General features: G+C 33.2%; 1 protein-coding gene across 1 annotated transcript; it reads left to right on the forward strand.

The window, feature by feature from the left end:
* The first annotated feature begins 16,310 nt into the window (after nucleotides 1-16,310).
* Nucleotides 16,311-18,017, forward strand: LOC112289375 (uncharacterized). The gene has a single exon (XM_024534538.3). It carries the CDS (start codon nucleotides 16,690-16,692, stop codon nucleotides 17,536-17,538), a length of 849 nt encoding a protein of 282 aa, XP_024390306.1. The 5' UTR covers nucleotides 16,311-16,689; the 3' UTR covers nucleotides 17,539-18,017.
* Nucleotides 18,018-24,283: the final 6,266 nt, after the last annotated feature.

The following is a 24,283-nucleotide window of genomic DNA, read 5'->3' on the forward strand; positions in this document are numbered from 1 at the left end:
GAATGATGTCAGGGTAGAGAGAGTTTGCATCAAGAAAACGCTGAGCTTCTGGTTGTTACTAATTATTCAATCAAGCTTGAAAATAAAGAAAGACCTAAGTTTATATATAAATTTTCCCTTTTTGAAAAATTACACGAAATACACAAGCCTCAAGTAACCAACAACACCCAAAATATGATAAAATCCTCTAAAATCTTGTATATTCTTATGTGGAGATTTTTCTGAACTTCAACACCTCATATCTCCTAATTCGACCGTCCAAAAATACTCAAATTTTATAAGAGGTACTAATGTATTCTTATTAACTTCTACAACAATTTTCATCTGCAAATTCATTGAGGATCTTGAGATATCTTGAAAATCCTAACAGTCACTTCAAATCCTTGTCTTTATATACCTACGTGCAATTTTCTTCATATCTCACAAAATATAAGGTCAAATGCCACGAAATTTATATGTATAGCTTCTTTATACAAAAATTTACATTCTCCAAAAAGTTTGAGCTATAAATTCGTTCCAATACTCAAGTTATGGCTCCAACCATTACTACAAATAAAACCGCTTACTTACTGCCTTTGATTTGGAAGCACCTCCTTCAATTCCTTATAACTCTTTTTATATGAACTCCAAAAGTAATAATTCTTTCTTAAAAGATGTAGGCCTTGAAATTTTTGTTCTAGTCGCACCATCCGAACTTCAAAATCTATTGTAAAACTCCTCATATCTTCAAAAGAGTAACAGTATGTCTTAAATAAATACCTTAACTTCAAACGGCTATAACTTCTTCACCGTAACTCCAAATCCTCTAATTTTTGTATAAAAATTGTATCCTCAATCCTAAACTTTATAATCTATGCTTATCATCTCCAATTGCCCTCTTTGAAGTCGCCAAAATCTTTCTTAAGGTCATAGGCAACATCCTCAAAGTCCATTGGGTATGGTATTCAACCAATAGGAATGAAGTTCTCCATTCCTTGCCTTCATCCGACCATGCCTTACTTTCATCCCTTCCAATTAGCCTCTTTCTAGTTTAGATTTTCATCCTTAGGTTTCCACCTTCTCCCAAGGCTTCATACTAAACATTTAGGTGTTATATATATATATATATATATATTTTAATGTCAAAATCAAAAGAAATAAAGAAACAAAGTAAAGTTACTTATACCAACTCTTTTTAATTTAATCTACTAGCCACTCTAACACACATCTAGATTTATCAACATATAATATGTTTTAATTAATTTTTATATACTGTAAGCATTTACAGTACGACAACAGAACATCTTGACACGGAACCAAAGCCTCCGTAATTGGTACCTCATTGAATTGCACAACCGATTCAGGTCTTATACTAAGTAAGAGATCCATGTCAGGACCTGGATTGGATGTCCCTATATTTGGGTTTAATTGGTCCTTTGCTTCTGGATCACCCAAATGTTGAATTGGTCTTTTCTCTTTTTGCTGACTTCTTATAAGGACAGCTTGGACTACTTCTACCCAATGAACCGGTGAATCTTGAGGAACTTGATTTATCTCCTCTATTTTTTCTTGGCTTTAGATCTGCTGATCTCGATTATTGAAATTGAACGGAACATTACATTACTCATAAGTATGTCCCGACTTCTTCCAATTCACATACACTGGCACATAATTGTCACTGGCTCTGGGATTGGGACATTCACTAGCATAATGATCAATCTGTCTACAACGAAAATAACAAAGTGGTCTTCTTGTACCTCCATTTTGCATGTTGGGTATCTCCACCGATATATATCTACTAGGCTTGTTCCATGTAGGGTTAGAAAATGATCTTGGTTGTCCCGTTGGTACGGAGGATACTTGATACAATGATGCCGGTGTAGCATATTGCCAATGCCTCTGCTGCTGTTCCTTCCCGTAGTTCTAGGGGTTTGATGCAGACCTCTAATTAAAATTCGAACTTTGAAAGTTATTGAATGCTCAATTTTATCAATTAGATCGATTTCTATTCCATCCATACATATATCTCATTTGAACTTGATTGACTTTTCATTAGGTTGGTGGGATTATGGTTTGATTAGTGAATTATTGTTGTGTTTGTAAATGCCAGCAGTTTTGAGTAAGGTGCTTTTCTCTACAAAATGTACATTGAACACCTATTTGTCTAGGTGATGGACATTCCGTATCAAAATGACCTTGTCCCTTACAATTATTACACCATACATTAGGTCTCGTATTAGAAGGCTTATGTCGTTTCTCCTTATCTTTAGCCAAATTTACGGCCAAATCTTCCATTTTTTTTTGTTAGATTTAATAACAAGGCTTCATTTGAATCTTTAACAGTCGCATTTGTGAATAATTCCGATTGCTGATAGGTTGGCAATATAAAATAAGGTGTCATCATTATTGGTGCTATTGCTTGGAATGGTGTAGCATTAATTGGTTGTTGCAACATAACATTCTTCACATTGGAGGCAGCCATTTGTGGATAATTATCCATCTATATATTTTCTGGTTGTATTTCTTGGCTTCTTGAACTTGGGATCATCGTGGCCTCCGCTATTAACAATTGGTCATAATGACATTCTTTCCATACCTTTGCTCGTGCCAATGATGCCTCTATCGTAGTTGATCGAGCCTCTTTTATAAACCTTTTCAATTCTCGTGGATGCAAACCGTTAATTAATATCGACAATATAAATACATGTGGCATTTGATTATTTGACTATTTACAAAGTATATCCTCAATTTGGCCATAATATGACTCTATGGATTTTTCCACAAACATCTTATTATTCATAAAACTTTCTCGAAGCCGATCTTCAAATCCAATTGTTCTAAAATGGGTTAGAAAGGCATTCGTCAAGGCCACCCAATTAAAAAATCTACCAACTAGTTGCCAAATATATCATTCAAAAGTTATATCTTTTAAAGTTGCTGGCAACCATCTCAACCAAATGTCTTTAGTTCTACCATTATTAGCCATGCAGGCTGTTAAGAATTGAGATATATGGTGATCGGGATCATAGCCCGGCCAACCATTAAAAGTAGGTAATGGTGCCATACTTGTAGTTCGGTCTCCTACTGCTTCCATTTGTACCACAATTGATACTTCTAGTATTCCCGCGGCCATTGGTATTATCATTGATCTCTTTACTATTTGAATCTAAATTTTTCTTCTTTTAGTTTTTCTTGGATCTGTAATTCTTTTTTGTTGTTTCCGTAGGATATTTCTTATGCGTAATTTCTCTTGTCTTTTTTTTGCTTGTCGATTAATTCTTTGATAATCCTCCCCCCTATGATTATTAATCATAATCTTTCATTATTCTTTACAAAATCAATATTACCTTGAATTATAACTCACATATTTATAACCCTAAAATAGGTTCTTCTAACGTTCTTATTCAACATATAATTCCATCTTCCATACAATCAATTTCTAATATTTCATATTCTTATCATTTTTCTAGCAGCGGTGTCAAAATATTATTCTCGTTGTGTTCAAGCTTCAGTATATCAAAGCAATTGAACTAATAGAGGTGTGTTCGAATACGAGGAAAGACTTGTTATATAAATTGGATATGATAGTATCACAATTGATTAGATTCTAGCTATTTGGAATCAATTATCAAACTACAAAATACCAAGACTTACTACTTTTGTCTTGATTCAACATATAATCTATTCTATGACTATCAATTCAACAATACTTCTCTCAATCACAATTCTTCATAAGCAAATAATAAAAGCAAAGAAAACAAAGAGGTAGTACTAAGCTTACCCCGGCTTATGACTCTTAGTTTGGCTCTCGACTTACAACTCTCACAGTTTGGCTCTTGGCTTACGACTCTCACAATCTGACTTCAATCTCTATTTCCTCAACCTATTTATCCTACCAAAAGATGATCTGTCGGCCAACGAATTCCAAAGGTTATGACCTTTTGAATTCTTAACCATTTATTCCATTAATAACCTACTGTTACAAACTAAACTACCTAACCATCAGTCTAATTCTCAAGATTATCAATAACCAACCAATAACTTATCACAAAGTTTATTTGCCTATTCTATAAGGATCTACAAATTTTCTATTACCTGTTGAAGAAATAGAATTTAGAAATATATTAAGTATGCATAGAAAGGCTTTTGCTTTTGAACCTTCAAAAATTGGATATGTCAATCCAAGTGTTGTGGCACCAATGATTATATTTATAGTTCCGCATGTTCTTTGGAATTTAAGACCAATTTCGGTATCTAAAGTACATCTACCTAAACTTATAGAGCTTTTAAAAGAAAAGATACAAATGAAGATCTTAGAGCCATCATTTGCACCATATTCCAGTCGTTGGTTTACAATATCAAATAAAAATGGAATACTATGGTTCATTCAAGATATGCAACCAATGAATCAAGTAACTATTAGAAATATTGAAGTTGGATCAATTGTTGGAGAGTTTACTGAGACATTTGTTGGTAGAGTTATTTACTCTATTGGAGATGTCTATTTTGGATATGATCGATTTCAACTAGCTGAAAGAAGCAAAGTTATTACTACTATGAAGACACCTTTAGGGTTGATTAAGATGTGTATATTGCCACAAGGAGCAACAAACTCAATAGCTCACATGATGAATGGCATGAATAAGGTTCTTTGTGATTTCATTCTAGAAAAGACTATACCCTTCTTAGATGATATTTCAATAAAAGGGTGTATGGAAGAAGAGAAAAATGAAACAATGGATCAGAAGGGGTGCCATAAATTTGTATCTAATCTTATTTCAGACTGTGACAAAATTTTATCTCGACTTGAGGATATTCATTTGACACTATCAGGAGCTAAATCTACCTTTGGAGTTCGAAAAGTTGTTATTATGGAGAATTTGTGTAGATAGTTTAGTTACAAACCTGATCTTAATAAGATGGATGCCATACAATGAATGAAGGATATTTGTAACTTACAAACAGAGGTACGGAGGATTTTAGGAGCTTGCATATTTTATTGTGTATGGATTCTTCATTATGCACATGTAGCTGATCCTTTTTATAATTTGCTACGAAAAGGGAAGAGATTTAAATGAGAAAAGAAGCACAGAGAAACAATTCAAAAGCTAAAGCAATTATTATCTTTTCTATGTGTATTACAAAGGATAAGTTATGAAGATAGTAAATTGGTGATACTTACAATTGATACTAGTCCAATAGCTGTTGGTTGGGCTTTAGAACAAAATGATGAAGAAGGTAATAGGTTTGCTATTAAATTTGGAGCTAAAGTATTAAATGAACGACAAAGGAACTATTCTTAGGTGAAACGAGAGCTACGGAGAATAGTTATAGCTATGAAAAATGAAAGAGATTATTTAATTGGAACACCAATGATAGTGGAAATACATTGTTTGCCACTATTGGAAATGATTATCAAATGTAACATCCCTGATATTGCTATGCTAAGATAGATTGCATATATTAAATCTTTGAATCTTGAATTTAGGCATATAGCAAGTAAGAATAATCTTGTAGCAGATATGCTATCCCGAGCTAGATATGAACAAGAAGAAAATTTGATTGAAGATATTGAAGACATAGGTACTACCTTCTATTCTACGACACAACAAGGAGAGGATGAATATCCAAGACCATTTATAGAAGAATTATATGAAGAAGAATGGATTGATATTAGAAACTATTTAAGTACATTATCAAGACAATCATGATAGAGTATTATTCATTTCAAAAAAATTAGACAAAAGGCTTACAACTATCTCTTATAAGGTGGTTATCTATGGAAGCAATGCAAACAGGATAGTGAAATGCCACAAATAGTAGTTTGCAAGAAAGAGATGCAAGAATAATTAATCCATGAATTCCATGATAGTTTGTGGGCTAGACATAGAGATATTTATGCCACCTTTAATAAGATCAAAGAAAAATATTGGTGGCGTAACATGTTCAGAGATGTAATAAAGTTTATAGAATTGTTGTTCTTGTTGTATTCAAGCTTCAGTATACCAAAGTAATTGAACTAATAGAGGTGGGTTTCAACATGGAAAAAGATTGGTTATATGAATTGGATCTATTAGTGTCACAATTGATTGTACTCTGGCTATTTGAAATCAATTATCAAACTACAAAACACTAAGGCTTACTACTTCTGTCTTAATTCAACACATAATCCATTCTATGATTATCAATTCAACAATACTTCTCTCAATAACAATTCTTCATAAGCAAATAATAAAAGCAAAGAAAACAAAGAGGTAGCACCAAGGTTATCCCGACTTATGACTCTCACAGTCTGACTCTCAGCTTACGACTCTCACAGTCTGGCTTTCAGCTTACGACTCTCATAATTTGGCTTCAATCTCTCTTTCCTCAACCTCTTTAACCTATCTAAAAGATGATCTGTCTGCTAGTGGATTCCAAAGATTATGATCCTTTGAATTCTTAACCATTTGTTCTACTAACAACCTACTCTTACCAACTAAACTACCTAACCATAAGTCTAATTCTCAAGGTTGTCAATAACCAACTAGTAACTTATCACAAAAATTATTTACCTATTCTACAAGAATCATGCCAAACTTGTCAGATATACTCAAAGATTCGACATAGAGATGGATTGCATCTTACATATCTACTTGCAATACATTATAAATGGGTTGTGGACCTAGTTATTATGCCTATGGGGATATGGCAAATGTGGTACTTGGCTCTGGCATCAAATCTTTTCATCTTATTAATTACTCCTTTTAAAGCTTTGGTAGCTCCTTGTCCTGTTGCATTTGCGGCTTGTTGATTCATAAACATTTGCATGGCCTTCAAAAAATCTTCAGAAAAATTTTGACTTCCACCACCACTTGTTTCTCCAAATCTAGAATCTCCCATCTTGACTTATAGAGAATTCAATGCCTCAAGGCACTCTCAGTGGAAGCACCAATAATGTCGGGAGAAAGAAAGCTTGCCTTGAGAAAGTGCTAGGCTTTTGTCTGATACTAAATTCTTAATTAATCAGAACATGAAAAATATTCTAAGATTATTTATAATTTTTTTTTATTCCTTTTTATAATATGAAACATAATAGCAATAAACATCAAATGCCAAGCCTCTAGTAATAATAAAAGTTGCAGTAATAAATAATAATTATTAAACCTCTATTAATAATAAAAGTTGTAGCAATAAATAATAATTACCAGACTTCTAATAATAATAAAAGTTATAGTAGTAAATAATAATTACTAGACCTCTAATAATAGTAAAATTTATAATAAAAAATAATTATTATTAAACCTCTAATAATAGTAAAAATTATAATAATAAATAATAATTATTAGACCTCTAATAATAGTAAAATTTGTCACAATAAATAATAATTACTAGACCTTTAATAAAAATAAAATCAATCAATAATTTCCAAATCTTTCGTAATTTCTAAAACCCTTTTTGTAGTAGTAAAATTCTTATAATACCAAAATTCCTTCAATAGCAAATTCCTTTGATGCACTAAAATTTAAAATTTGATAATTCTCAATCCAAGCTTTAGATTGAGCTCAAATTATCTAAAAAATAAGGCAATATCTTTAACTCTTTTATGTCCAATTTTCTACCATTGATTCTTTACAAAACTCTAGATAACACAATTTTAGTAGTACGGCCTTTATATGTTGACTTACAAACACCTATGTACTTATTTTGCAATTTCTTACAAATCCAATACTCAAATGATATGAAATTTTTTTTGTGTAGCTTTTCAATATTACAACTATACCTTTTGAAAGTTTGAGCGAAAATTCATTCAAAAATGCTCAAAAAAAAAATGGCTCAAAACATAACCATCAACAATTTGGTTCACTTACTACCTTAATTTGCAAGCTTTGACTTCGACCAACCATTTCTTCTTTACTTCAGATCTGATTTTATCAAATCATGCACAATAGTTGAAGTCCTTCAAGTCAACTTTCCAACTCTACCTTCCAATTGTTAAATGCCTTTCTACAATTCTTTGTATACTTGAAAGAGTGGCAGTAGGTTCAAATTTCACATCTAGACTTTAAATAGCCATAACTCTCTCATTGCAAACTCAAAGTTAACAACCCTTGCACGAAAATTGTATTCTTTCAAACTAGCTTTCCAACAACACCTTTTGTTTTCTAGAAAACCTTCTATAACTTTCTTTATGCTTGAAAGAATGACAATTGGTAAATAATTTACACCCTAACTTCAAACAACCTTAACTTCTTTATATAAAACTTAAATAACAAACTTTATATACCAAAATTATAGCCCAAAATAGAAGCTTTTTGAATCTCCCCTCTAAACCTTTGAATGCTTCTAAAGAAGTGGTCTCTCCTTCGGTTTTCTCTCGGACAGTCTCTTGAAGCTCATTGGTCATGACCTATAGCCAATAAGAGTGAAGTTCCTCTTATCCTTGCTTTATCTATCAACGTAGATGGCCGAAGGCCACAATACTATAATATCAATATCCATATCTTTCTACATCTTTTATATTAAATAACCCTAATACTTCTACTTTTACTTATAAAACTTATACAAGTTATTTAAGATTTCTATAAACCATGAAATTCTATGGAAAATAACTCATTATTTTCTAAGGTTATTATTATATAATATTAATATAATAACCATTATTTTTATACTATGAATAAATTACAACATGACAACGGTGATTAGATTGGAAGTGCCTTTTAGATGATGACACCATTCTTAAAATGAATCCATAATTGCAAGAAGCTTTTTGTTATAGATTTCATAATTAATCTTTATTGTTGAATTGTTTTTAGAATGAAAAGCTATTGAGTGAAGTTTATCATTTTTTTTTATTTTTGATAATACAACATCCAAAGCAATATCTAATGCATCTGTTTTTATAAAAAAAATACCTTAAAAAAATTGATGCGATGTAAAATTAGTGTAAAAATAAAGATTGACTTCAAGCTTCAAAAGATGCTTCAACTTCTTTACTCCACTCAAGTTTATCTTTGCAAGTCAAACGTATAAGTGGAGCTGCAATTCAAGAGAAGTCTTTGATGAAGATTCAATAATAGTTGGCAAAAATCAAAAAGCATTCAACATCTCTTATTATTTTTGAAATCTTCCATTCTATAATAGTTTGAACTTTTTTAGGATCTATTATAAGTCCATCATTTGAAATGATATATCCTAAGAAGTCCACTTGGATAATATAGAATATATACTTTTCTATCTTGGCATAGAGTCCCGTATCTCTTAATTTTTGTAACACATGACAAATATGAAGTTGATATTCATTTGTATTCTTAGAATAGATCAAGATGTATTCCAGATAACAAAAAATAAAATTTTCCAAAAAATCTTGAAATAATCATTCATTAGATGTTGAAAAGTTGTTGATGCATTTGTAAATCCAAAAGGCATGACGTTGTATTCAAAATATCCATATCTAGTTCGAAATGCACTCTTCTATTCATCTCCTTCTTTAATACGTACTAGATTGTATGCTCCTCATAGATCTATTTTTGTGTAGATCTTAGCTTCATTCAATTGATCAAGAAGTCTAGATATCAAAGATAGAAGGTACTTATTTTTGATAGTCATCTTATTAAGTCCTCAATAATCAACACACATCTGCAATGATCCATCTTTTTTCTTCATAAATAAGATTGGAGCTTCTATTGGCAATTTGGAATGGCGTATGAAATTCTTGGCCAGATTTTCTTTAATATATTCCTTGAATTTAGCTAATTGATTTTGTGATAAACTATAGATTGGTCCAAATGGCGATTTTACTCTTTTTTAAAGATCAATGGAACAATCATAGGGATGATCTTCTAGAAGAGTATCTACATTTTACTTTTCAAATACATCTTGAAACTCTTGATATTGGATTACAATGCCACTTGAAGTCTTTGTTTCATTGAAAATAGGTGTGGCATAAATGATACAAGGTGATCCTTCTTTTACATATGCAAGAAAGCTTTTGCATCTACAAACAGAGGTTTTATTTTGTTAGACTTATAATTTTTTATTAGATTAATTTTATTCTTAATTAAACTTTTAGAGAAGTCAAGAGTTTAAGAAATCCAATTTATATAAGAATTATACTTTTTTAACCACAATAAACCTAAAATAAATTGAGTAGAGAGAGATCTAATTATGTTAAACATTATGCAACTACTATGATTATTTATTGTTACGTCAATAAGAAGTTTTTAATGAGTAACATCTCTAGAAGACAACGAATGACCATCTATGACTTCTACATGAACATGTTTAGTTTTTTGTACTAATGGTATTTTATGACTTTTAACAAATTCTACATTGTCAGGATAGAGAAGGTTTGACTCAAGAAAGCGCTGAGCTTCTCGCTGCCACTAAATGCTGAATCAAGTCTAAGATATAAAAGTACCAAGTTTATATATTTAATATTTTTCTTTTTAAGAAAATTACATTAATACATAAGCCCAAGTACAAAAAAAACAACACCCAAATGTATGATAAAGTATCTTAAAACCTTATATATCTTTATAAGAAATGTTTCCCAAACTTCAACAACTCATATCTCACGATCAAACTCTTTCGAAAATCCTAAATTTTACATAAAGTATTGAAATATTTTCAAAAACTACCACAAAAAAATTCAATTGCAAATTTATTACACATCTTGAGATATCACCAAAATCCTAACAATAGCTTTAAACCCTAGCTTATATACACCCACGTGCTATTTTCTTCATACTTCACAAAATAAGTATTAAAATACCATGAAAATTTAATCTATAGCTTTTTAACCGAATAATTCATACTAATAGAAATTTTGAGCCAAAAATTCGTCCCGAAACTTAAAATATGGCTCCAACCATTACTATCAACAAAATAATTCACTTACTACCTTTGAATTACATGTGCTGTTTCAATGCCCCATAACTTTTTTATTTAGACTTAGAATTCATCAAATAGTACATGTAAACTATAGCAAAGAAAGTGTTCTTTCTAACTCTAGTCGCCGATCTTTTATTGCTCTTCGTACATATATGTTATGCTTCAAAGAGTGACAGTAGGTACAAATTTGACACCTTAACTTTGAACCTCTATATCTCCTTTACAAAAACTCGAAATCACACAAATTCTTCACTCAAATTATATTCAAAATCCTGAACTTTTTGATCTTAGCTTTCTAAGCTCAAATGACTTTGAAAGAGAAACCTTAATCCCTAATAAGGCCCTCTGATAGCCTCCTTGAAGCCCATTGGGCATGGCCTTCGACCAATAGGAATGAAGGTCTTCACCCCTTGCCTTCATCCAACCATACCTTGCTTTCATCCTTTCCAATAAATCTCCTAATAGTTTAGACTTTCATCTTTAAATTCCAACCTTCTCTTAAGCTTTATACTAGATATTTAAATCTTACATAATATAAACTCTATAATCAAAATAGATAAATCTCCAAATAAATTTTCTTATATCAATTCTCTTTAAATTTATTTACCAACCACTCTAATTTGCATCAAGACTTATAAACATATTATATGTCTTAATTAATTTTTACATACTATAAGTAATTACAATACCACAAGGTCTAAAAAACAAGCTGAGGCTCTTGAATCTATCAAGGCAAAGGCTTTATAATTATTAGGTCCTAAATGCACATCTATTATAAAACAAAGAGAGGATTTTGAGGAGAGGATAGGACCTTCATTAGAAATTGTATAAGATTCCAAGTGCATGGTCCTTATTATAACTAGATAATTTTTTTTTTTTGATGCATTATCTTCTTTAATAACTATGTTCTTCATCTTGTGATTTCATAGCTTCTTTAGACAATATTGAGTAGTGTATTTAGGTTTTGTATAATATAAGTATAATCTTTCTCGATGACGATGAGTCTTTTCTTGCTTGATAAGAAATTTAAAATATACCACATCAATTTGCATATCCTCTATTTCTAAATATATATATTGAAGAGATGTTGGTATTGCCATCAAATTATAATAAACTTAAGATTAAACTTCAACCTCAAAGCTATTCAATTCCAAGATCACAAGTTAAATTCATTAATATACTTCTTTAAGTTTTAACACTATTATAGTTTTCAGCTTTTCTTGAATGATAAGATCTAATGTTAGATAATTTGAAGGCATTTTTGACAAAATTTTGGTCCATATATAGAGAACATGATGTAACTCATGTTGCAACCAACAAGATTCATATTTTGGGATAAGACAATTGATTTGTAATATTATATGCTTCACAATTTTGACAACTTGTAATTGATATCAAATAGCATGATGTTGCACTTATTAGCCAATTTTTCTATGGATTACAATATGAAGTAAATAAATTGATGCTCAACTTACTTATTCCTTAAACATTGAGTAAAGCAAGTCTTACATCAAAAATACTAAGAACAATATCAATTTAAAAGATGATTGTTTGCAACTTCTAATATACTTATGTCTTATCATAAAAAAAAGAGTAATCCACTCTTAATTAAGATAAGACAAAGCTTTGATATTCTAAGTGTACTCTTGTCAATCTGTCAAGGATATGAACTAAAAGATGATGCATAAATCAATGAAATCCATGTCAAAGAAAAAGTCATAAAATAGAAATAAAGAAATATGTTGTCGTAATACATGAAGTCTTGCTTGAGAATGCTCCGGGCACCTGGCTGTGGAAGGTAGAATAGAAATTGTACCAAAAAAATCCTAATTATAATAGAATACTAAAAATACTATAATTAGACTATAATAATGTTAAACAAGCTTTAATCAAATTCAAAAAAAACTCAAAGAAATTTCAAAGAAAGAATAAAAAATCTTAAAGAAATATTAGAATGATCACAAATATCTTTCAAATATATCTCAATTCAATCTTAATTTAATCCTAGTTAAAATCCTATTAGACTTCATTCAAACTTTAGGCCAAAACTAATTAAATCTTAAACCCTAAACAAATCCTAATAAAATCCTAAATCCTAAATCCTAAATCAAATCCTAAATCCTAAACCAAATCCTAAACTCTAAACCAAATCCTAAACTTTAAACCAAATCCTAAATCCTAAATCAAACCTTAACCAAATCCTAATCCTAAATCAAATCTTAACCAAACTCTAAATCCTAAATCAATCCCTAATCAAATCCTAGTAATTTCTACAACAGTTTTAAACCTCAATAACTAATAAATAAATCATTGAACTTAACTCAAATTTTGCACACTTCTTAAAAGCTAATTTGAAAACAAGCATAAAAAATTTTAAAAGGATCGAAATTACCAAATAGACAATAACCTCAAAAATGTGCTCGGATATTGGCCAGTCTCCTTCTCCAACCTTGATGCCAATCTCCTAGAGCCTATATCTCTCCTTTTCACCATTCGATTGATTTCAAAATTCTCATACACATAGAAAAATAAGTCTAATATCCTTTCGCATAAGTTTCACTCCAATCCAAAAAGTAGATTGCAAGAAATCTTAAAAACCTTTACTGGACCTTAAATTCTACTTTCTAAGACCTTCACTCACTTAAACCTCAATAACCCTAAATTAAACTATTAGATTGAGCTCAAATTCACAACACATATTGAAAACAACTATAACCATTGATCCACAAAATTTCACAAGTAGATCTATGACAAAACTCTTGAAATCATCCAAAACATAAATCCTATTTTATTTCACAAAATCCAAGTCATCCAAAATAAACCATGACTTTGCAAAACTCTTACAAAGTCAATACAGATCCAAATCACCAAAAACCAATGCTTATAGAAATCTTATCCAATCTTCTATCAAATTCTACTCTCTAATTTACCAGAGAGTCCCGAAGTCATCATCGAGACTCGGTTTTGTGCCTCAAGGTCTGATTTCGACCCTAGTTCATAACCGACCCTCTCTGGGTATCAACATCTAATTTTTCTAAGTAATTTTTACTAGAATTTATTCTTAATTTCTTTCTAAAGATGTCTAAATCATTTACTTTTCCAATCTACCTTATTTTTCTTTATTTTTGGCCCTACAAAGTAAGTAGAAGCTATTTTTTTCTTAAAGGGCAGCATTATTACTAAAAATTTTACTACCTTCCTATCTTTTATCCATATTTTTTTACTTTTTCTATTAACTTAGCTCTTCTATAATAAGATTCATATTATCATCTTTTACCATATATTCATGTTACAACACAACAACATATATTAAAAAAAAATTAGAATGGCTTATTGCCAAAAGACAAGAAAACTTGAGACTCTTGAAATTGGATTAGAAGCAAGAAAGGAATTGACAAGAGTGAAGAAAGCTTCACTCTTGTCTCTATATATACTATCTAATTAGAGGCTATGTGGCGATGTTCTATAAGACCTCTAATATGTATTGACTTTGTATGACACATGCCTTGACTAACAAGGCAAGTTTTTCTAAATGTTCGCTACATAATTAACTTGTTCTTCAAACTACCAACATATGTGGTACATAGTTAACTTGTTGACTAAGTTTCTAACCTAACAGTCAATAATGGACATCTACAAAGTCAAAGCAGTGTCTATACAGCTTCTAAAAAGCTTCTTAAGAAGATATTATAGAATTAACTTACTTTTACCTACTTCTATCTACTTCTATCTATTTATGCAAGTAATTACTGACTTACATGTATATGTTTGTGACAAATAGATTATAGATTTAAAAGAAGTGTATTAATGAATCTAGATGATAATATAGATGGTCATATTATGTAAGTGGCAAAGAATATGGATATTTTTTTTAAATAAATAAATTACCTAACTCTTCAAAATTTAGCTTTAATAAGGTCTTTTGAGCAAATTAAGTATATGACAAATAGAAACTAATACATATTAGTTATTTGATTAAAAATGGCAGCAATAATTATAAATGAAAAATTGATTTGTCTATGACGCTTCTAGTTGCATGTAGCAAAAACAATTACAAATTGGCATTTGATTTATGAGTGACAATAATTAAAACAATAATGAAAAAACCAATTGATATGTAAATTCTTCAAACTTTTTGCAACAAGTACAACAACTTTAATAACAGCTTTCAAAGCTCATAAGAAAAGACTTGACATTCTTTTGAATAAAAAATTCTAATAATTTTTTTAATGATATCATAAATAGATGATAATTTGGATAAATGACACTTGGTATTTTGAATGAATGTATAGATACAAATACTACTATCTTTAATATGATAAATGTGTTATTATTGTTAAAATAATAAACTTGTGTTTTTAACATGTTATATGGAAATATTGAGATATATTTATATATATATATATATACACATTTATATTTCTACATACATAATTGTATTACATCTTGTAATAAGTTCAAACATAGCTTAAAACTAACTTTCTAAATTCGTGTGCAATAGTCAACTGGTAGATAGAAATTACAGGTGACAATAGACTTGTAATAATTCCAATATATTCTTTGGTTAATACGTATCCCATTTAAATTGATAAAATCATGTTATTTCCAGATCAACCTTCTCTAAAAATGATTGTCACGTGCTTTACTGTTGTACCCATGTTGAGTTTATATATATGTATAATCATACACACACATATTGTTGAATTGTTTGATTGTTTATTCTTTACATGTAATATTGACTTCAATTGTTTACTTGTAAAACGTCAAACAATTCCTTACCAATCTCAGTGCTTCATTTTGTCAACTTTAGGAACTGGTCTCATCTCATTACACAAAAGGTAAACGTACTGCACAATGCATACCGACATGCAAATTCAAAAGATTATCAAACGAACAATTTAACAGAACAGGGTAACCGTTGACGAATTTGCAGGGGGACCTGGTATCCATTTTGGACGACGGGTTAGGAGTGTGAACGAGATTCGTCGGGCACAGAGAGAATCGCCGAACGACGTCCAGGAACTGGAGAACGACACTTCCTACGAACGAGGAAAGAGCTGAGCTTGTCCCTCGCTGCTTATTGCAACCAACATTCGACTCAACCGTAACATCGTGAAACAGATGGTGACGATAGATCGTCCGTTTCTCAAGTTTCGCCGACGTTGTCACGAAGCGTTGCGTCCACGCGTCTCCGTCACCGAAAGCAACTCAGGACGTGGCTCGTGGGCCCCGCTGAACGATCGTCCACCTTCGTCGTTCTTCCCGACTTGCATTCAATATCATGCGGCCCTGCGGCCTCCTGTATTTTCGGGAACTTTCCAGTTTTACGCCGCGGTTTCTATCGCCGATGGAACTTTCTTTGAGTCAATGCCAGCGCCATCAATTTTGAAACCATTACGTGTGCGATACTTATGCACCTCTTTCCGAAATTGGGTTTAGGGTGAGTCCAGAAATCGGTGCTTCGGAGAGTTCCCAGGTGGTTACTCGCCTAGGGAGGTTGAAGCTTCTTGTTTCGGAAGGTTTCCTAGTTCGGGTGCCAGAACTTTCTCATTGACTTCTGGTGACGTCTTGCCTTCAAGACTATGAGGAAGTTGATTGCGATTGTTTAGAAAACTGTGGTTGTGGCCCACATTTTCAATTCATTTCAGTGCACACATTGCGAGTGGTTGGTTTGTCTGCGGAAGCATCAACTGAATTAACAGAATTGTGGAGCGTTGGGTAAGATTTGAGGGCAAAGACGATTATAGATTGGTGATTGCAACTGGAGTTTTGAATACAGGATCGTGCAACTTGGTGTTAGTTTTAAAGTTTAAAAGATATAGATTTTGCGCCGCGACCATGGTACAGAAGGACTGGAGCTCGAGAGGAACGCTGGACATCGGGACAGATACCCTGCACTGCCAAGGCCTGGGGAGAGATAAGCAGCAGCATGCAATGATGAAAGAGGAGAGTACTGCGAGTCCGAGGTATAAAGGAGTTCGCAAGCGGCAATGGGGAAAATGGGTTTCTGAGATTAGGGAGCCGAGGAAGAGGTCCAGGATTTGGTTGGGGTCGTTTCCTACTGCGGAGATGGCAGCGCGGGCGTACGATGCTGCCGTGGTTTGTTTGAGAGGACCCTCTGCTGCATTGAACTTTCCTGATTCGCCTCCTCTATCTCTTCCTGAGTGTCATACTCCAAGAGAAATTCAGGTGGTCGCTGCTGCAGCTGCCACGGCCGCAGAGTCTTGCACTCCACTGAATTTTCAGGTGAAGGAAGAGGCGCAATCACTCGGTTTTCAACTGAGTATTAGGAACGAGACAAATGTTTCACCCAGGTCGCATCTTAGACCGGTGGAGTCGGAGAATTCTAGCACCTCGGAAGGGAGATCGCGGAAAATTGACCTGAGTTCTAAAGATGAACACGACGAGGAGCTTGATTATACAGGAGAGTCTTGTCCTCCTCTGCTCACTGCGGATGACTATTACGTTAGTTTGGACGACGTTGAATTGGCTTGGGACAACATGAAGGTCGATGATCTTAATTTTCTCGATTTGCCTCCACTGGAGGATTTTTTTGAGGACGGACCGCGGAAGCTGACGAAGACCAACTCTGGACGTCAGAGTCTTGTGCAATATTGTCGCCAATTCTCAAGCAACTATGAGCGTGTAGATAGCATGCACTTAGTATGCGATGTGTTCACGATGTGATGAGAAAATGTATGTTCACGTCGGAATCTGAATGAGATCGAGTGATGACATTGTGGATACTCTTCGATCAGAACCCACTTTTGGAATCATTTCTCCAGGGGTGCAGACTGCTGAGACAATCACACACAACAAAGTCACTTCGTACCCTGATGTGGACATGTAACTCAATCAACTGGCTCAGCTGTCTGTCGTCACGGCAGTGTACAGGAGATGAATTTTGCACACGAGGATAAAATCTTTACGATTTCTACTTTTAATTGATTTTTTACACACACATTCAACCACTTTAGTGCGAGGTGGATCGTTGACAGTGAAAATTTTCAGGCACATTTAGGCACCTTGTGTGCATTGCCCTCATTCAAGTCGGTCGAAGAAAGCTTTCTTCGATGTTTTGTGTACTATTTGAAAAGGATGACAATCATAAAAACCTTGAAGCTAATACAAATCTGTGACGGCATCTTCAGGTTGATGCAATTGCATATGCTTTTTGGTGTTCGACCTCGTTCGTCGATTCAACTTGTACGTAATTTCTCTGAATACATTTGTCATTGTGTGGTTTGTTAAGTGCATTTAACCCATACCTTTTGATTCCATACATCTTTCATCAACTTCAATATCCAGAGTTTTGTCTGCACACACGTTTTTCAACCGTGAGAATCTACAGTAGTCACTACTTCTCCTCACAATCACAACCTTCATAAGCTGTTTATAATGGATGCGTCCAGTCTGTGCAGACCATTATCTCGATTATGCGCAGTCTATTGTCAACGTCCAGATGAATGGACCCAAGTGCTGCACAGAAGATCACTTTTATCACCTTGTGCGTTAACTTCTAAGCAGAAGCATAATATCTTCATGGAGATTAAGCGAACAACCTCACAAATCAAGACACGGAATGGTATACTGATCCCATGTCTCTTCTAACGATCGAAACATGATAACACAGCTCGTCACAGCCTCACATGGCAAACCGACGTTTACGAAAAATCAACTATCTGATTAATCTTGTTCCGATCTTCCTAATACTTCGTCATCACTCCTCAGTATAACATCTGACAGGACAATTTCTGGTCATGGGAATGTTTCTCGGCAGCTTCTAGGTGTGATCGCAAAGAATTGTATGTGCGCCGGACAATACTCCAGTGTTGCACACGCCACGAAAGTTTTGCCGGTGCTTACTCCGTAAGTGCGCAACGGTAAACGAACAAGTCTCAACTACTTGAAGTGGGCAGTGGCATCCGAGGCAAGTGGTGCATCTTCTTCACCTGGCAGCCTGCACCTACACGACAGGACTACGCCAGCGAAGTCAATGACGGCTCTAGATAGAGCCAAGGTCATCACTCAAGACCGGGAGTACAGGGACAATAAACAAACAAACAATACCGCTGGATTGAGAGCAACGAGAAAGCTGGAAACTTATTGTTGCAGACGATAGCTTCGGCGCTAGCTTCCTTGTGCACTCCAGTGGTGCAGTGGGAAAAGGGATCCACTACTTCCAGAGTGTCTTGGAAGCTGCGGTCTCCTCCTCATCCAACTTCACCGCCAGAAAGCCTTCCGTTTTATCATCCTTCAGTCATCCATTATTGGCCCCCTGGTTGACTTTTAAGGCCCTTTGATAATTATTTTCTAAGAGATATATCTGTACACAGATAGAGATACGTTTCATATGTTTTATAGAAAATTATTCCGTTACCTTACATACCATATAAAATGCGCTCCGCTTAAGATTAAAAACTATAAAAAAATTCATTATGAATATGTATACTATTGTCCAAATATCTCAAGAGAAATATTATGTTTGTAAAATTATAAATGTATTTTCAAAACATTTCTCTAACATGTAGGAAATTTTTTGCTTATGAAAACTTTTCAATGTTTGAAATTTAAAAAAAATTTCTGAATAGCTTCTCAAAATTAAAAACTTGGATTTTTTTGGTTCAAAGGCAAGTCTAGTATTGTCTTATGAATACATTTTAGATAATAATTTATAGATTGATTTTAACTTATTTTCATATGTTAAACGAATCTAAAATTGATGTTTATTTTTTTGATTATTTATTGTAATAAGTAACACAACTATAAATATTAATTCTTTTTTTAAAGTCTTATTGCTTGTTCTATTCTTATCTTATTTTGGTATACATTCATTTAAATTTTCTTTTAATTTTTGTAATTTTAAAATATCTATTTTAAAATATTTTATTATTTGAAATTTTTTTTTATTCATAAAAATATAATATATCATTTTAATATATATATATATATATGATTTTTTAAAAATACAATGTTATAATTGAAGTATCAAAAATATAATATTTTTGTGATAAACTTCACAATGTTGTATTATGTAAAGTTTATTTGAGAATGTGATGAATACTGTTAAAGTAAAAGTAGAATAAGTTACCTTATAGAGGATATTAACTTAGGTAAGTTGCTAGTGGTCAAAGGTTTGACTCTTGGTATATGGTGAAGGCATCCAATGGATATAGGATGAAGTCATGGACCAAGAGTCAAAGTCAAAAGAATGAAGTATTAATAAGAGAATATCCAAAGATTAAATATGAGTCATTAGTATGTGTCATAGGATACCCTCAAGGCTCGTGAGATGCCAAAAGGATCCGAGGGCCATGTGTGTAAAAGTCAAAGAGTGAAAGTTGTCTTTTAAGGCAGCAACCACTACCTATAAGTAATGGATATTGGAAGTGAGAGACATCTTATTCCATACTCTCTTTGTGTGCAACCTTGCTGATATTATGTGTTGTGTCTTCAAAGTGCTTGTTCTTCAATAGGTTATGGGCCCATTCACCTTTACTTGTGAGATTTGAAGTACTTTGAAGTCTTTCTTGTTATGAGGAATAGATCTTATGGTTGTTGCTGAAGTTTGAGTTTGTTCTCTTCTAACCCTTGTTATGCATCTAGTTGTTGATGTAGTTTTTGCTCTCACTTGTTGTTAAGTACATTGATAGTCTTGATTATTGTTAGACTCCATTTAATGATGTTTTAGAACTTGAGTATTGTATTTTTTTGCTAAGTTTCATCATTGGTGCTCTAACTTTGTACTTTCATATTCTTAACTTCATAAGAGATTCTCCTATTATTATAAGAAGTATTTTGTGTAGTTAGAGGGGTGATTGAAGAGTGGCAAAGCTTATGCAAGAGGTTTAGATAGAGTATAAGACTTGTGAGAAGTCTTATATGTGAAGTTGACAGTGATACAAAAGTGAAATGACTTATATAATTATAAAGAGGGCATTCTAGGTTTCTAAGGCAACACCACCTTCTTGTTGATTTTGAGAGTTCTATCTTCTCTTTTCTTGATTTCCTTTCACACATCCCTTCTCTAGACATGGCTTCAAGTAAAGGTGAGAGCTTGAGAGTGATTGAAAAGTTTAGAGGTTACAATTTTTACCATTAGAAGAAGAAAATGGAGCTTTTATTAGCTTCATTGGACCTTCGGGATATTATTGATGAAAGTGAAGACCCTCCAAGTGACAATGTTGATATCAAGGTGAAGAAGGAGTATAAATATCGTGAAAGGAAGGCTTTTGGGATGATTGCAACAAACCTTGATGATACTAAATTTTCACATGTTATAGCTTGTAATGGACCAACGGAAGCATAAAAGACTCTTTGCAACATCTATGAGAGTAGAAACCTTGCCAACATCCTTTGGACAAGGAGGAAGTTCTTGACAGTAAAGATGGAAGAAGGAGATGACCTCATGGCTCATGTTAACAAGGTAAAAGTACTTGCTAACCAACTAGCAATTGTTGATAAATTAGTTGATGATAAGGACATTGTGTTGACATTGTGCATGAGCCTTCTTGAATCCTACAACTACCTCATTGGGGCATTGGAATCCATCAATATGAAGGAGCTTACCATGAACTATGTCACGTCAAGACTTGCCCATGAAGTGATCAAGAGGAAAGAAAAAGAGCTTGCAAGTGATGATTTGGCTCTATTTTCAAGACAAAGCAAAGGTAGCTATTTTTATCAATATGATAATTTAAAAAGTAATGTGAAGAATTGTTATATTTTTGGAAAACTAGGTCATTTTGTTAGAAATTGCTACAAGGCCAAGAAAGGAGATAGAGAGAATACAAACAATGCTAGTGATAGTTTTGGTAGAAATGAGTATGCTTTTATGGCAAAGAAAGGAGCCTCCATGGCTGCTATTTCGAAGTGGATTATAGATTCAGGTGCTACTAAGCACATGACACCATACAAGTGTTCATTTAATACTTATGAAGAAATTCCAATGACAAAAGTGTGGTTGGGAGACAATGGCATGGTGCAAGCCATTGCAATTGGCTCCATTGTGGTGGAGATTGTTGTGAAGGACCAAATTAAGAGGATCACATTGAAGGAAATTTTACATGTTCCAAAAATGAAGAAGAACCTTCTTTTGGTGAGCAAACTTGTATCACATGGTTATAAGATTCAATTTGATATGAATGGATGTTTTGTCAAGACATTGGATGGCTATTATGTTGCCAAAGGCCTTAAAGATGGAAATCTCTACTTCATCAATTGCAAGAAGGTGAATGGAGTTGAAGTAGCAATATTTTCTGACTTTCCATAAGATCAAGACAAGTTTGGAATTTGTCATCAACGACTTGGTCATTTGAATGCCAAATGCATGAAGGAGCTCCAATCCATGGTAAGTGGCTTGGATCTTGGTCAATTCACCCACAATGCCATGACACTTGCTTGTGAAGGATGTATACAAGGTAAACAACAAAGGGCTTCATTTCGAAGTGGAGTTGCAATACGTGCAACAAAATTATTGGAGATTATGCACTCTGATGTTTGTAGACCAATGAAGACACCATCAATTGGAGGAACAAGGTACTTTGTCATATTCATAGATGATTTTTTAAGAAAGGTGTGGATTTATATCATTAAAGCTAAAAATGAATGTTTGTTAAGAAGTTTAAGGCTCTTGTAGAGAAACAATGTGAGTGTAAGATCAAAGTGTTGAGAATGGACAATGGAGATGAATACATGTCAAAGAATTTTGATGAATTCATAAAGATTCAAGGTATTGCAAGACAAACCTCTACTCCTTATACTCCACAACAAAATGGAGTTGTTGAAAGAACAAATTAGACCATTGTGGAGATGGCAAGGAGTATGCTTCATATACAAAACCTTGGACATGAATATTGGGCGGAAGTTGTGGTAAATGTGGTGTACACAAGGAATAGGTGCCCTACAAGTGCACTTACATCAATGATTCCACAAGAAGCTTGAAGTCGGAAGAAACCTTGTATTTCATACATGAGGATTTTTGGATGCATTACTTATGCAAAGGTACTAGATTGTATGAGGTCCAAACTTGATGCAAAAGGTAGAAAATATGTATTTGTTGGACATTGTGAAGGTACCAAAGCATATAGACTAATGTATTTAGAAACCAAAAAGATCATCAAAAGTCGTGATGTAGAGTTTTTGGAGCATAAGAGTGTTTTTGAGCACTTGGAAGCATGTCTAAGTGGGAGTGAAGGTATATTTGTGGACACATCTTCGAGTTCAGTAAATAAAGAAGAAGAAGAAGATGATGATGATGACAATGAGGATGGAGGAAATAAAAGTCAAGATCAAGTACCAAAGAAGGTAAATCATAGTGTGCCTTCAATTGCTAGAACCAACAATGAAGACAATGAAGATATTGAAGGTGATTATGATGATGAAGAATATCAACCTTTGAGTGAGAAAAGACAAGAATTGAGGAAGAAGAAAGTTGGAAGAGAGGATGGAATGCAAGAAGAAGGGTCTTCTTCAAATGAAAAGAGATATCCTTTGAGAGAAAGAAAACCACGTGGTGAATGGTGGGAGGACCACATCTTTTCTCAAGTAAGTAAAGAATATGCCAATATTACACTTCTTGCTGATCCATTGAGTTTATGTGATATAATGAAGTCGACGGATGTGTTGAAGTGGGAGAATGCTATGGAAGAAGAGTACAAATCACTCATGGACAATGGAACTTGGGAATTGACTCAACTTCTACCAAATCGATCTTCAATTGGTTGTAAGTGGGTGTTTAAAATCAAAAAGGATGCAATGGGTAATATTGTGAGATACAAGTCTAGATTGGTTGCTAAAGGCTATTCACAAGTTGCTGGTATAGATTTCAATGAGACATTTGCTCCCGTGGCCAAATTCACCACCATTAGAACCATTGTGGTAATTGGGGCAACAATGGACTTGGAGATGCATCAAATGGATGTGAAGACAACTTTCTTGAATGGAATTTTGGAAGAAGACATCTATATGGAGCAACCTCAAGGATTTGTTGAAGAAGACAAACAATACCTTGTTTGTAAGTTGAAAAAATCCTTGTATGGGCTAAAGCAATCATCAAGGGCATGGTACCAACACATTGATACATTCTTTGTGAGTGAAGGATTTGTAAGGAATGAGGCTAATAATTTCTTATATGTGATACAATCAAATAGGTTCATATTAATTGTCATCTTCTATGTTGATGATTTGATCATCTTAATCAATACATTGAAGATGATGGATTGATTGAAAACAAAATTAAAAAAGGAGTATGAAATGAGTGATTTGGAAGAACTTCACTATTGTTTAAGAGTGGAGTTTATAAGAGATCGTGCTAAGAAGACCATTACAATGAGCCAAAGTAAGTACATTCAAGAAGTGTTAAAACTATTCAACATGGAGGAGTGTAAGCCTATTGGAACACCATTGGAAGAAAACTTGAAGTTGATGAAGC

The sequence above is a fragment of the Physcomitrium patens genome, chromosome 12 (genome assembly GCF_059467195.1).
Source record: "Physcomitrium patens ecotype Gransden chromosome 12, ASM5946719v1, whole genome shotgun sequence".
In the NCBI taxonomy this organism is placed as follows: domain Eukaryota; kingdom Viridiplantae; phylum Streptophyta; class Bryopsida; order Funariales; family Funariaceae; genus Physcomitrium; species Physcomitrium patens.

Excerpts from the sequence above, each read along its gene's own strand:
- LOC112289375 (XM_024534538.3), top strand. The coding sequence starts at position 16,690 with ATGGTACAGAAGGACTGGAGCTCGAGAGGAACGCTGGACATCGGGACA.